Source organism: Caretta caretta, chromosome 1, assembly GCF_965140235.1.
Source record: "Caretta caretta isolate rCarCar2 chromosome 1, rCarCar1.hap1, whole genome shotgun sequence".
Lineage (NCBI taxonomy): Eukaryota > Metazoa > Chordata > Testudines > Cheloniidae > Caretta > Caretta caretta.
The window spans coordinates 324,949,587-324,964,925 of record NC_134206.1 but is presented as its reverse complement, the minus strand read 5'-3'; the positions used below and the strand labels follow the sequence as shown (position 1 = coordinate 324,964,925).

Genomic DNA, 15,339 nt, shown 5'->3' with positions numbered 1-15,339 from the left:
CTGAATTTCTAATTTGAAATAAAATAAGAAATGTTCATGTTTTCTTTGTACATCATAAAATTATAAAGAGGCTGTTGTTAGTTTAGGTCTAGGTAAAGACTCTGTTCATTCTCTCTTCAGTTTTGATACCAATGGACACATCTACTCTAATCCAGCTGTTTTTTAGATGGTGCTCTCAAAGCTTTCAGTAACTCCATGGTTTTTATTTAGCATTCCAAATTACAGTAATATAAAATCTTGTTCATGGAGATTCCTTTTAGCGTGTGTGTGTGCGCTAGAAAGGCAAATCATTTACAGAATTCAGTGAAATGGAGACCTGTATTTACAAGCTAAGCATGCTTGTATGCAAATGTTCAAGTTGGAGAATATTTATTTTGACTGAGAGGTTGTCTGTATGTTACCTTTTATGTAATAGTTCCTTTGAAGATAGTTTTCAAAGGTTTGTTTAGTTTCCACCACATACTAGAGGAAATGTTCACAAGAGAGAGAGACTTCCTGATGTGTTATTTATGAGTTTCCTGCATAGGGATTAACTTTCAGAAAACATTACAAGTAAATTACAGCTATTCTATAAATTGTCATGCAGTGTAATACAATAAAACCTTCATAACTAAAGTGCCAAAAAGTATTTTTGACTATCCTCTACGTCACTTGTTTGAAAATTATTGTTTGCAGAAAAATGATCAGTTTAACCTGCACAGGATACAAATAGTTCAGATTTTTATTCAGGTTACTCTGTGGTCTGTGTGAGGGATCAAACGTTTCAATCAGGCTGCAACATTTGAATTCCAATTGAAAGTTACTCTAGTTTGAAATACATGTTGAAAGGTTTACACACTAAGAATATATCCCATGCAAGCAGAGTGCCAGGATAGTGCTCAGAGTTTCATTCTTGTGTAAATCCAAAGTAATTATATTGAAGTGAATTGGGTATTCCGGGTTTAAAGTAACTGAAGGTAGACTCTGATTGTATGGTGTTTTGTCACACTGCATGCCAAGAGCTATGTACTATTGTATTACCCTTGTATGTAACAAGCATGTCATTTCTCAATAGTGTAGCTGGGAGGCTTACATGTTTCTATATTTTGCTCTCCCATAACAACAACAAACTGTGCTTTTAATAAAAGGTCACACTTGTAGTGATAAGTGAACCGCAAAGAGGTTTGAGTCAGGGTAAACTTCTGATAGGCATCCAAACAAAACGTATTTGGGAGGGAGGCTCGCATCTATGGGGCTCTGTTAGCCACCAGCAGAAGACTAAAGTTCTCTAAAAAGCTTTTCAAGTTGTCTATGGAATGTCTAGAGTGCAGTTACTAGGTGTGATTGCAGCTGGAACTGACCTCTCGAGCTAACTTTAATCTAGCTAGTTTGGGTCCTGGAACAGCGAAGCCATGGCAACGTGAGCTTCTGAGTGGGCTAGTCCCATAAGTAATTGCCCAGTGTTTCAGGCAGATATGTACAGTCTGTGCTGAAGCTTCTGCTGCTGCAGCTTCACTGCTCCAGGAACCAAGCTAGTTAGATTAAGGGTATGCTGGCTTGAGCAGCAGTCATCCCAGTGACTGCAGTCTAGACATATCCTTAGGCTTATGAAAAATGAGAATATTCTTTGCTTATATGGTCATTTCTAAAAGAAGCGAAATAATCTTAATTATTTCTTATTTGTATTGCTCCTTTGATGCTATTTCTAACAAGGGGGATTTCTAATCTTTGGTTTGTGTATATTATGTTTTTTTTCTTAAATAATAGAATCAGACCACAGCTAGCCAAAGAGAAGATTGAAGGATGCCATATTTGCACATCTGTCACACCTGGCGAACCTCAGGTGTTCCTGGGAAAAGATAAGGCCTTCACTTTTGATTATGTGTTCAACATTGACTCGCAGCAAGAGGAGATCTATGATCAATGTGTAGAAAAACTGATTGAAGGGTGCTTTGAAGGATATAACGCCACTGTTTTTGCTTATGGCCAGGTAAGCCTTACAGTTTAATTTTAAATATTTGTTTATGAGCAAATGCAAGAAATTTCCAGTAACTACAGTTTTAGTAATGTCTTAAAATGTGTGAACCTGTTTGTTTTAAAAAGCATTTTGTAAGGAATACTATATAGAAGGTTTATATAGAGCCTTTGGCCTGAAGGATGCCAGTTCAAATGCAGTGTAGATAAATATATATATTTATCATATATTTGAATTTATAGAAGTGCTAAAAAGGCCATGAATCCATATGCTCTAGGTGCCTGTCATGTAACTTAAAAATATATCCTAAGTACAGCAGTACAATTTAACCACCAGTAAACCAGTGCCCTTTCCCTCCTCCTTCTTGAGCTGTTCCACACCATTACCTGAGCTGTTACACACCCTTTCCTTTCCCCCTGTATTTTCAGATGCCTGGGGGGAAAATGTGCTTTGCAATATGTCCTGAAGGCTATCAGATGTGGGCTATTTCAAACAAAGTTTGGGGAACAAATTCCAAAACCGAGAAGCTCTTGCAGGAAACAATGTGCTAGCAGCCCGCTATTGATTTGAAATCAAGTGAAGGCACTGGTCTCAGGAGACCTGGGTTCAGACTTCTGCTTAGAACTTGTCTTCATTCAGAACAGAAGGTGTGTTCTTAACTCCATTTAGTTAACTTGAGATAAAATCCTAGTGAAGATAAGGCGGATTATAGTTTCACATGAGTTAGCAGGGTGAGTTAAACCTCCATAGTCTTTGGGTATGTCTGCAGTTCAAGCCACAGGTCTAAACTCTTGCTTGAGAAAACATACCCATGCTAGCGCTGATCAAGCTGGCATGCTAAAAGTAGAGTGTAGTCCTGTTGGCCTGAGTGTTGGGAGGAGCTAGCCACCCCAAGTAAGAACCTATTGTCTTGGACAAGCCACTAGCCCCTTGCACTGCCTTGGTTATGCTATTTTTATCATGCTAGCTTGATCAGAGCTAGCGTGGATATGTCTCCTCATCTGGAATTTACACCTGCAGCTGCAAGTGCAGGCATACCCTTTAATTCAACCTGCTAACTCATGTGAAAACTACAAACTGCCTTGTCTTCACTAGGATTTTACCTCAAAGTTGAAAACACACATTTTTTCTTAGTAAAGTCACAGCCAAGTCTTTCTGTGTTTCAATTCCTCATCAGTAAAATGGGGATAATCGTACTTTCCTACCTCAAAAGATACTTTGATGATAAATAAAATAATGAATGTGATACCACAATGAGAGCCATGTAATAACCAAGGTAGATAATTGAAAATAGTGCTAGCACAATTGGCTCTAATGACACATTAATTGGCACTCTCAATAGAAATGACTAAATGGGCTTGGAAATGGGCACTATCCATTTTGTCTTGGAGATGAGGGCTGAAGCATTTTGTCAGTACCATAGGAGAAGTTTGAACTGCCGCTGTCTGTGCTGTACCTGTTCTGTGGATAAGCGGAGGATTTTGATTTCCAACATGGTCAATCAAGCACTTTTCACAAGCATTTCATTCATAAAGAAAACCTTTTTAAAGAAATCAAAGTAGTGTATCTGCTGTAGAATTTATATAGCTTCTACTTTATCTCCATTTTTAGAAATGCTTCTGTTATCTTACTGTGTGTGGTATCTTTGTAAAGCAATTAGTAAGAGCTGTGACTTAACAGAAGTGCCTACCTTTCATATAATGGTAGTGTTCAGCAGCAACTTTATTGTCCCTTTTGACATGTTCCAAGGTTGTGTGCCTTTAATATATGCTACTTCTTAAATTCAGACAGGCGCTGGCAAAACATACACCATGGGAACAGGATTTGATGTCAACATAACGGAAGACGAACAGGGCATTATATCACGTGCTGTTAAACACCTCTTTAAATGTATTGAAGAAAAAAAGCAAGCTGCTATTAAACAAGAACTTCCATCTCCAGAATTCAAAGTGAATGCCCAGTTCTTAGAGGTAAACTTTGTTTACATAGCTATCTCTCTGGAAAGTCAGTGAAACATTTCTGTATCCCAATATCTACTTATTAAGTAGTTCTTCTCATGTAAGATATTTTAAATTTATTATTTTGCTTTTTTCCTTTAGGATTTCATGAGGACATTTATGGTATTTGATTTGGCTCTTGAATTTATAAAAAGAGACTTTACGATCTAATTCTAATTCATTCTTTTTCCAGCAGGTAGTAAATTTTTTTTGGCAGTCCATTTACAGTGTATTTTGAAATATAGAAAACATTTTGTATACATGCATATTTAAAGTAATCATATCCCTTTCTGTGCCATTTATGTGGTCATGGGAACAATCTCATAATCACTTTTTTTTTTAAAAGCTATGGAATAAACTGAAAACTATGAAGTAGGTTGCATTTCTAGATATGATAATGGTGATTTTTTTCATACCTGGCCCAAGCTTCTTACAGCATGGCTGCTCCCTGTCTGCCTCTCCCTGGGGGAACAACAACAGACAGACAAAAGGGGAGTCTTGTTTCAATTTTAAAAAGTTCTAGTCTTTCCATTGGCTCTTTTGGCCAGGTGCCCACTCACTTCCTTTTACCTATGCATAGCAGTGAGACTTTTTAACCCTTTACAGGTAGAGCAATTAGAGAACAGCTACTAAGAGGGATTTTATAGCTACTGGCTGGCTGGGTGTCCATAAAAGGGAGCTATTCCCCACCCCCCCATTTATCACACTTGCACTGTATAGAAAAATCTACACAGCACAAGCTCATAAAAATCTGCCCTCTTCCTCAATGTGAAGAGAGATGTGCACAACTTCTTGTCCTCCCCCCATTAGAAATTACATAAACTGGGTTTTATTATAAACAAGAAATAAGTTTATTAACTAAAAAAGGTGAATTTTAAGTGGTTAAAGGGATATCAAATAGAACAAAGCAGATTACCTTAGTTAATAAACAAAAACTGCAGACTGAGCTTAACACACTAGATAGATAGGATACAAATAAACAAATTCTCACCCTGAGTGATAAACAGGCTGGCAGATTCTTAAGGCACCAGTTGCCTTGGCTTTCCCAGGTTTTCTTACACAGGCTAAAGATCTTGGCCAGGGACCATCACTTCTCACAGTTCAGTCTTTGTTCCTCAGGTGTGTTGTTGTAGGGAGAGTGAGGACCCCTTGATGTTGTTATTGTCCCTCTTTTATATCTTCCCCCCACTTGGAAAGCTTTTTTTTCTGTGACCTGGGTCAAACAGCTCCCATTGTATAGAGCTGTCTCTGAGAGATTTCTATTGCACACAGTTCCTGGGGTAATTCTTATGCTTGTGTGCATTTCTTCAATAAGCCACTAACGTTGTTTGGCCTCATCCAATGTGGCACATTTGAAATACAGAGACATGGTTAATTTTCCCAGCTTCAGATACAAAAATGATACATGCATATAGATTGGATGAACACATTCAGTAAATCAGAACCTTTCCAATGATACCTTATATGAGCCATCTTGTATAAAGTATATCTTAGTTATACCATATTCATATCATAACCATATTTCCATAAAGAATATGGGGTGTAACTTCACAGCTAGTGCTTCTTTCTTGCTGACATTTAGCCCATGGTGAGCGCAGAACGAGCAAGTATACTGAGTGTAATTTCATTGCTACTTGTACCAGATCAATCTTGTAAACTGGAGTGGTTCATAAATTTTCTTCTCCTGCACTGTCTAACAATTTCAGGCACTGATAATGTTTGTCTCTCTGAAGCAGGTTGGTCACATAAGACAATGAATTTGTAAGCACCATCAAGAAGTAGAATATGTTTTTCTTTGAAAGTTGACATGTGACTTGCAAGTGAATGTGGGACCTCTCCACTGGCATCATTTGAGAGAAAACAGTAACTAGTCCATACCCGTGAAAGTTCCAAAATACTGCCTTTTTCAGCAGAATGTTTTAACTCATTACTAAGGCAGACCATTGCCATGTCAGTACAACTATGAAAGATTCCATGCTTAATTTTTGTTACTTGCATCCAGAAATGCTTATAGCAATTAGCGTGGTATTTCTCATCTGAGGCTGTAAGGTCATTTACACTAGCTACATGTACGGTGAGCTCCTGTTCATGCCCTGCTGCCTCAAATATTTGTTTGTTGATTTTGAATGTTGTTACAGAAGAAAGTTTTTATTTGGAACTTCCATCCTGGCGGAAAAATGCAAAGACTCCAGTACACTCGGGGGACCTTGCTCTGTAGCATTGTTGAGGTTTTGGTCATTATAACTCTAGATTGGGTTTGCAGTTCATCCTTATTCTTTGATGAAGTAACATCAGTGGATTTACGAAGTCTGCTAATTTTACCTTTGTGTACGTTGCATAAAAGTTTTTATGCCAAAGTAAAAATTGTGTGCATGCAGGTTGAAGAGCTGTTAGGGATGCAATTAATAGAATTCTATTTTGGAAATCCTTGAGTTTGTCTTGCATTGGTTGCCTTTTGTATTGTAGCCAATCCCTGTTCACTGGAAGTCCTTCTTCATTTGTTGGAAAATATTATTTTTCTCATTAGATGTTGTTGAGGGAAAGGTTCAAGACTCTCTCCATGTTTTGTCTATGGAATACCTGAGAAACAATAAATTTAATTATTAACTACTGCATGAATGTTGAATAAATGATAAATGTTTATCAGTATGTAGCTTATGCCATGGCAATCCAAATCAATACTCAATTCATGTAGACTGTAAGCAAAAGTCAGTTTTAGGTTAGTTTAGGGCTTAGGGCTAATAATTACCTAATACTAATGTTTATTTTTGTAAGAGAGGAATTTATGGAAACAAACTATATCATACTATGTTGTGATGGTACTTTGTGAAATACATAGCAGTGCATTTAATTCCTTTACGTATCAAAATACCTCAAAAGTATTAGTTTACTTAACATTAAGTGTTGTCATTACTGCAAAACCAACAAAATTCAAGTGCATTTCATTATGTGACCAGAGGAAGAAGAGAGTATGATCTTCAACAGAGATTGCTCCCTGTGTTTTCTGATAGCACAGTATTCCAAATTTGGAGCATATTCCATATTGAGTACCTCTCCTTTACTTTCTGTTTGGTTGGAGTTTTTTTGAGTTATAAATGGTAGCCATTTTCTTTTTTGTTTTTACTTATCTTAAAGTTCAAAATTCAGCTTGGTAAACATCACTTTCAGATTCAGCACATTCAAATTAAGAAAGAAAATATGTTTACCAAGTTTTTTCCAGAAATGTTTTATTTCATTAATATCAATTTATCTGGGAATTTGGCCTATTTACAACTCTGCTTCTGTGTAAGAGGGTGGGAGGGCTAATATGGTTACAATATGGGCCAGTGTCACCTGTCCCCTCTCTCACTTGGTAATTCCGTGAAACTGGACTAGGGGCGCTTAAGGCCAATGGCATTTGTGCTCCTTCCCCCATTCCTACACTCCGAACGCTTACTAGTCTGCAAATCTTGTGAGTCTGCACTGGCTCTCCAGTTAATGTATCTCCCTCCCCACCCCCCCCCCCCTTTTTTTTTTTTAAATCCAACATATTGCTAAACTACAAAATCTGGTACTGCATAGTGGTTCTCCCTGTCACTAGTGCAGGTTGAGAAAGTTCTTTTGTAAATTGTAGGAATTTGTGTATTGTTTAATTCGGTATTTTGTCGCTGGAATCTATCTAAATCTTTTAAGCTCCGCTCATCACCATGGCTTCTTTGTAAAAAGCTGCTTGTTTGTATAAGATGTTCTACGTAACTTTAAAACATATGACTAGAGTTTAATAAACCTTACTTTGTTGTCGGACTTGCACACTTTTGCCACTGTTCACTTTAGGCACAAATTTTAAACTCTCTGGCTAATGTTTGACTAGAAGAATAATGCACAATGAATAGTTCAAATGCTAAAACTGTTCTATTCACCCTGGATTTGGACTTTGCTTTCTAATTGTTTTGAGACTTGGAATTGCTCTACTTCAACTTGGATAGTAGCAACACGAGCAGTGACACAACCTTAAGAGAATTTTTACTGGATTTCAAGAGTTTGTGCACCATATAACAAACACTACAAACATTACTGTGATTGTTGTAATCCCCAAATACTGTTCTGTAACTAAACAATGCAGTGGAAACTATAGATATAATTAGTTGTTATGCTTCTGTATCCTGTATAAAAACCATGGTAACTCTGCCCTACTTCCTCCCATATCTTTGAACACTTTGTCTAAAATGGCTACCTTCTGATAATTGATACAAGCTGTTGACCTGCACTCCGGGCCAGGAGGGCCATTTGGCCTGGGCATCAAGCTCAAAGGGGGCCTCAAATTTGGACACTTTTAATTTTTTTTCCATTTGATAAGTTTTTTGCAACTTGTTTTTATGTGCATCCCTATTGGACCAAAATGTGACACACGCTCTCAGCTTAGAGCTGCAAATTTAAGCAAATAAGAGATGTGATTTGGTAAAAGGCATAATTTTTTGTTATAGATTTTGTCATATTAAAGAGTTAAAAATGTTCATAAATATTAATAAAAATGTATTGGTTCTGATGGCACAAGATTAGACTGATGAACGTGTCCTCTCTGATCAGCTGATTATATAAACAGACCACTACTCACGGCTGGTGCTGGATCAAGTGCATGTTGAAAGGTAGAGAATTGTTACATTTTAGTATCTTTATAGTTTTATGCCTAGTTGACTAAGGAATTATTTATGTGTGAGAATTCCTCTTTAGTATCTTCATGTGGTAGGCAAAAGAGGTGACTGGTTGGTTGGCTGAGCCCTAGCTTGGTAGCTTGGCCATCGTCATAGGCTTTTGTAGTCTATAGGCCCAGATTCAAGGTGAAAATTTGTGAGGACAATCTTGTACAGTAAGTTTCGTGAGGGCACACGTTTGAAATATTTGGACATTATCCCTCTGTCTGTATCCGTGTCTGTGTTTTCTATATATATGTCTTCCCTTTGTCTTCAGCTTAGCCTGTTATATTATACCTTGCGTGCCTGAGTTTTGATTCAGTGATAAGGATAATAACCTGTCTGACTGTTTCATTTTGTGTTCTCAATTAGTATTCCTTTGTTTAAGTCTTTTCAGCATTTGTGTACATGTTTACAGTAGAAGATTTCAAGTGTAGATAAGCTGCTTATTTACAGCAGAATATTTCAGGTGTGGATAGGCTACATATTGACCAGATTGATCACTATGAAGAGGAGATTTGAAAGTGGTGCAAGCAAGAGATGGCAAAAACAACTGAGCTCAAAGCCAATAACTTCATTCACCTTACCCAACAAACAATGCTACAGATAATGACACCTCTGCAACTGCAACAGGTGCTATTTCAATGCCAATATCTGAACATGAGGACAGTAGTCAAGAAGGAGAAGTGTCAACAGTAACAGATGCAGCAGAAGATCCTGTGTACGATCAAGAAACTCAACAGCCACAGGAAGATGCAGATCTTAATGCAGCAATTCATGAGTACCACAGGTTTGACTGTGACTAACACTGGAATTATTGACAAGAGCAATGCTGCCCAAATGCAATCTTTTCTTCAAATTAGTTGTTTTGAAATTCCAAGTAGCATTCCACGAGATGCAGATAATCATGCTTTCCCTACTCATCTGCTGACAAAAACTCTTCCAAATGGTGAGACCTGCACAAAGGACTGGTTTTGCTGGAGTACGGAAAAACAATGTCTGTACTGTACACCCGCTTCATTTTGAACAAAAGTGCTGCAAATGCATCAGTTCTCTCTGATCAATCAGGATGTAGCATCAACAGAGGTTGGAGGAAGTTGAAAGACCGAATACCATCACATGAGAGTTCAGCGTCACACAAAGAAAACTATGTTGCATGGAAATCAGCCAGTAGGACAGCATCAGCTGAAAGTTCAGTTGAGAATCTACTCTTGATTGAACTCTCTACAGAAACTAATAACTGAAAAAAACTTCTTGAGCACATCCTGAATGTCATCCTTTTTCTTTCTGAGAGGGGATTGATTTTCTTTGGTTCCAGTCAACGTATTGGTGATCGTGCAAATGGAAACTTTCTAGGCATAATTGAGCTCCTCAACAAATATGACCCACTTTTATCAGAGCACGTTAAACGTGTTCAAGAATCACAAGAGAGTCAAAAGTGCATGCAAGTCCATTATCTCTCCACATGCATACAAAACGAGTTTATTGAGCTATGTGGGTCACTCGTACAAATAACAATTCTTGATGAGATTCGAAATGCCAAGTATTTTTCAATCATTGTTGATTCTGCTCCAGATTGTTCTCACAAGGAACAGACTACTATGGTTATTCGATATATTAAGATTGTAGACAGCTCAAAATTTTCAATTGAAGAAAGATTTGTTTTGTTTGATACTTTCATGAGAAAAACTGGAAAAGAAATTGCTGCTTGAGTACTAGCAATTCTAGAAGGTTTTAAGTTAGATTTTCAGGTCTGCATTTGTCAGGCCTATGACAATGGATCTAATATGGCTGGGAAGTACAAAAGTGTACAAGCAGTTCTGTGTGAGCATAATTCACACACTCAACCTTGTAGATGTTGACTGTGCTGAACCATGCAAGGAGGCAATTACTTACTTCGGAACTGTTCAGCAAATGTACAAGCTCTTCAGTAGCAGTCCACAAAGGTGGGAAATTCTGAAGCAATATCTTCCCGTTTCACTGCATAGGATATCCAAAACTAGATGGTCTGCATGGATTAATGGTGTTCAACCAATTGCACAGCATTTGAATTCAGTGAGAAAGGCTTTAAATAAGCTTGAATCTCAATCTCACTGCATAGGCTCGAACTAAACTTCAGTCTATTCAGAAGCACGTATCCAAATTTGAATGCATTCTGATGTCACCTTTGTTGGTGAAGCTACTTACAATGATCCACCAAACTAATCTGGTAATTGAAGCACGAAATGTTGCACTTGATGTTGAGAGGGATAACATTGAAAGTCTTATCCATGACATTCAGCAGATACGTGAACAATGGGATGTGATCCTGACTGAGTGCAAATTAGTAGCACAAAATATTGGCATTTCATCTGAAATCTCCACCATTCGCAATTTACCTACTGAATCCAATGCCAAGCAGCATAATAGGTCAATGTCTTCCTTGTCATCGTTAACTCTATTCAGTCAGGTCTTACACATCGATTTGAGTCACTGCGACTAATCTGTACCCCTTTTTGGGTTTCTCTGGCAGTTCAACAGACGGAGTAATGAAGATCTACTTTCTGCAGCTGAACAATTTCAGCAACAGTACAACAAAGAAATCTCAAAAGATCTCAGTGATGAGGTCATCTTCCTCAAATGACTATATTCCACAAACTTTAATTTGGATTGCAAGCCAAAGGAATTGCTTCAAGAAATTCTCAAACTTGGACTCTCTGGGGTGTATCCTAATATCACAATTGTATTGAGTATTTTTGTCAGTTTGCCTGCATCAGTGGCTTCAGGTGAGTGCACCTTCAATGTGTTGAAGCAGGTAAAGAACTATCACCATTTAACTATGGGATAAGAGCATTCGAATGGGCTTCCCATGCTTAATATCAGCTGTGACATTGCACGAAAGCTAATTTTTTCCTCAATAATTAGTGCATTGATTTGCTCAGAAAAAGGCTAGAAAAGCATTTGTTAAATAAAAAAATATTCAAATTATGTCTCACTCTTTTTTTGGTGCCTTATTTTGTTTTCATGTGTTGTCATTTGTTTTTTTTTAAATTATGGCTAGAGGACTCAAAAGCTGGAAGTGACCCGGGCCTTTCTGGACCTCTGAGAGGGCCTGCCTGCATTTAAAAAATCCCACATGTGCTAAGTAACTAGTATGTCAAGCCTACAACTAGAAATAAAATGTTACTTCTGCCTAATTTGTCTTGCAAAAGTCACTGCACAGGAGTTGCATTCCACGCTATTCTTTGTGATAAGTGCATACACAGTAATCTCAGGCACTGTAATTAGGTCCTGAGGACCTTTAAAAATAAGTTTCTTTTTATTAGGTGCCTAAGTATTGATTTAGAGGCCTAAACTTACTCACACACATTTGAAAATTTTGGCTAAGCCAAGTTTTGATTCTCTCAGGCTGTTGGACAATAGCCTTTTTCTTAATGCTTGTTCTCTAAAGGCTAAATATTATGTGAATATTTGACAGCCTAAAAAATATCCTATACGTGTTGCTTTCATTATTTATATTAAAGTTGTTGCTATAGGCCGCAATTAAGATTTGGGGCCATTGTTGTAGGCAATGTACAAAGGTAGAGTAAGAAACAATGCCCCAAAGAGCTTATCTAAATAGACAAGACCCTTTACCTACCTATTTTCTAACTTGCAACTAGAGTATGACTTGTAAGTTCCATGTCAGTTTCACAGTGTTATTGTGTGTGGTTGTTTTGGTATTTTTCATGTAATATTTTTGGATGGGTGGATTTTTTGTTTTACTTAGATATTCTGGGTATTCTAGGGCAGTGGTGGGTGAACAGGAAGGGATTAGCCAAAAGGAAAAACCAAAGAAGGGACATTGAGGGGAGGAAGGTAGATGGGGGTGGGAAGGATAGAGAGGAACATGTCAGGCAAGTGGGGTGAGGGACTGAGTGGAAGGAATCATAGAATCATAGAATATCAGGGTTGGAAGGGACCCCTGAAGGTCATCTAGTCCAACCCCCTGCTCGAAGCAGGACCAATTCCCAGTTAAATCATCCCAGCCAGGGCTTTGTCAAGCCTGACCTTAAAAACCTCTAAGGAAGGAGATTCTACCACCTCCCTAGGTAACGCATTCCAGTGTTTCACCACCCTCTTAGTGAAAAAGTTTTTCCGAATATCCAATCTAAACCTCCCCCACTGCAACTTGAGACCATTACTCCTCGTTCTGTCATCTGCTACCATTGAGAACAGTCTAGAGCCATCCTCTTTGGAACCCCCTTTCAGGTAGTTGAAAGCAGCTATCAAATCCCCCCTCATTCTTCTCTTCGGCAGGCTAAACAATCCCAGCTCCCTCAGCCTCTCCTCATAAGTCATGTGTTCTAGACCCCTAATCATTTTTGTTGCCCTTCGCTGGACTCTCTCCAATTTATCCACATCCTTCTTGTAGTGTGGGGCCCAAAACTGGACACAGTACTCCAGATGAGGCCTCACCAATGTCGAATAGAGGTGTCAAGGTTCCTCCCCCACTCTGAACTCTAGGGTACAGATGTGGGGACCTGCATGAAAAACCTCCTAAGCTTATCTTTACCAGCTTAGGTCAAAACTTCCCCAAGGTACAAAATATTACACCCGTTATCCTTGGACTGGCCGCTACCACCACCAAACTAGTACTGGTTACTGGGGAAGAGCTGTTTGGACGCGTCTTTCCCCCCAAAATACTTCCCAAAACCTTGCACCCCACTTCCTGGACAAGGTTTGGTAAAAAGCCTCACCAATTTGCCTAGGTGACTACAGACCCAGACCCTTGGATCTTAAGAACAATGAACAATCCTCCCAACACTTGCACCCCCCTTTTCCTGGGAAATGTTGGATAAAAAGCCTCACCAATTTGCATAGGTGACCACAGACCCAAACCCTTGGATCTGAGAACAATGAAAAAGCATTCAGTTTTTTACAAGAAGACTTTTAATAAAAAATAGAAGTAAATAGAAATAAAGAAATCCCCCCTGTAAAATCAGGATGGTAGATATCTTACAGGGTAATTAGATTCCAAAACATAGAGAACCCCTCTAGACAAAACCTTAAGTTACAAAAAAGATACACAGACAGAAATAGTTATTCTATTCAGCACAGTTCTTTTCTCAGCCATTTAAAGAAATCATAATCTAACACATACCTAGCTAGATTACTTACTAAAAGTTCTAAGACTCCATTCCTGGTCTATCCTTGGCAGAAACCAGCATACAGACAGACAGACCCTTTGTTTCTCTCCCTCCTCCCAGCTTTTGAAAGTATCTTGTCTCCTCATTGGTCATTCTGGTCAGGTGCCAGCGAGGTTACCTTTAGCTTCTTAACCCTTTACAGGTGAGAGGAGCTTTCCCCTGGCCAGGAGGGATTTCAAAGGGGTTTACCCTTCCCTTTATATTTATGACAAGAGGGGAACGATCACGTCCCTCGATCTGCTCGCTATGCCCCTGCTTATACATCCCAAAATGCCATTGGCCTTCTTGGCAACAAGGGCACACTGCTGACTCATATCCAGCTTCTCGTCCACTGTCACCCCTAGGTCCTTTTCCGCAGAACTGCTGCCTAGCCATTCAGTCCCTAGTCTGTAGCGGTGCATTGGATTCTTCCATCCTAAGTGCAGGACCCTGCACTTATCCTTATTGAACCTCATCAGATTTCTTTTGGCCCAATCCTCCAATTTGTCTAGGTCCTTCTGTATCCTATCCCTCCCCTCCAGCGCATCTACCACTCCTCCCAGTTTAGTATCATCCGCAAATTTGCTGAGAGTGCAATCCACACCATCCTCCAGATCATTTATGAAGATATTGAACAAAACCGGCCCCAGGACCGACCCTTGGGGCACTCCACTTGATACTGGCTGCCAACTAGACATGGAGCCATTGATCACTACCCGTTGAGCCCGACAATCTAGCCAGCTTTCTACCCACCTTATAGTGCATTCATCCAGCCCATACTTCCTTAACTTGCTGACAAGAATACTGTGGGAGACCGTGTCAAAAGCTTTGCTAAAGTCAAGAAACAGTACATCCACTGCTTTCCCTTCATCCACAGAACCAGTAATCTCCTCATAGAAGGCGATTAGATTAGTCAGGCATGACGTTCCCTTGGTGAATCCATGCTGACTGTTCCTGATCACCTTCCTCTCATGCAAGTGCTTCAGGATTGATTCTTTGAGGACCTGCTCCATGATTTTTCCAGGGACTGAGGTGAGGCTGACTGGCCTGTAGTTCCCAGGATCCTCCTTCTTCCCTTTTTTAAAGATTGGCACTACATTAGCCTTTTTCCAGTCATCCGGGACTTCCCCGGTTCGCCACGAGTTTTCAAAGATAATGGCCAATGGCTCTGCAATCACAGCCGCCAATTCCTTCAGCACTCTCGGATGCAACTCGTCCGGCCCCATGGACTTGTGCACGTCCAGCTTTTCTAAATAGTCCCTAACCACCTCTATCTCCACAGAGGGCTGGCCATCTCTTCCCCATTTTGTGATGCCCAGCGCAGCAGTCTGGGAGCTGACCGTGTTAGTGAAGACAGAGGCAAAAAAAGCATTGAGTACATTAGCTTTTTCCACATCCTCTATCACTAGGTTGCCTCCCTCATTCAGTAAGGGGCCCACACTTTCCTTGGCTTTCTTCTTGTTGCCAACATACCTGAAGAAACTCTTCAGGAGGGTTGAAGCAAACAGTCAGATGGCAGAGGGGAAAGAATGTCCAAAGTAAAACTATAGAAAGCAGTCTGAAATCATTGG

General features: G+C 39.3%; 1 protein-coding gene across 9 annotated transcripts in view; it reads left to right on the top strand.

Moving 5' to 3' along the window:
• KIF21A (kinesin family member 21A) overlaps positions 1 to 15,339 on the top strand; it is a 184,307-nt gene that overhangs the window by 64,846 nt on the left and 104,122 nt on the right. For all 9 annotated transcript variants that reach the window (XM_048836296.2, XM_048836302.2, XM_048836301.2 and 6 more), the window contains exons 2-3: positions 1,747 to 1,969; positions 3,742 to 3,924. In XM_048836296.2, the coding sequence (XP_048692253.2) occupies positions 1,747 to 1,969; positions 3,742 to 3,924 (406 nt within the window). The remainder of the gene's footprint in view (positions 1 to 1,746; positions 1,970 to 3,741; positions 3,925 to 15,339) is intronic.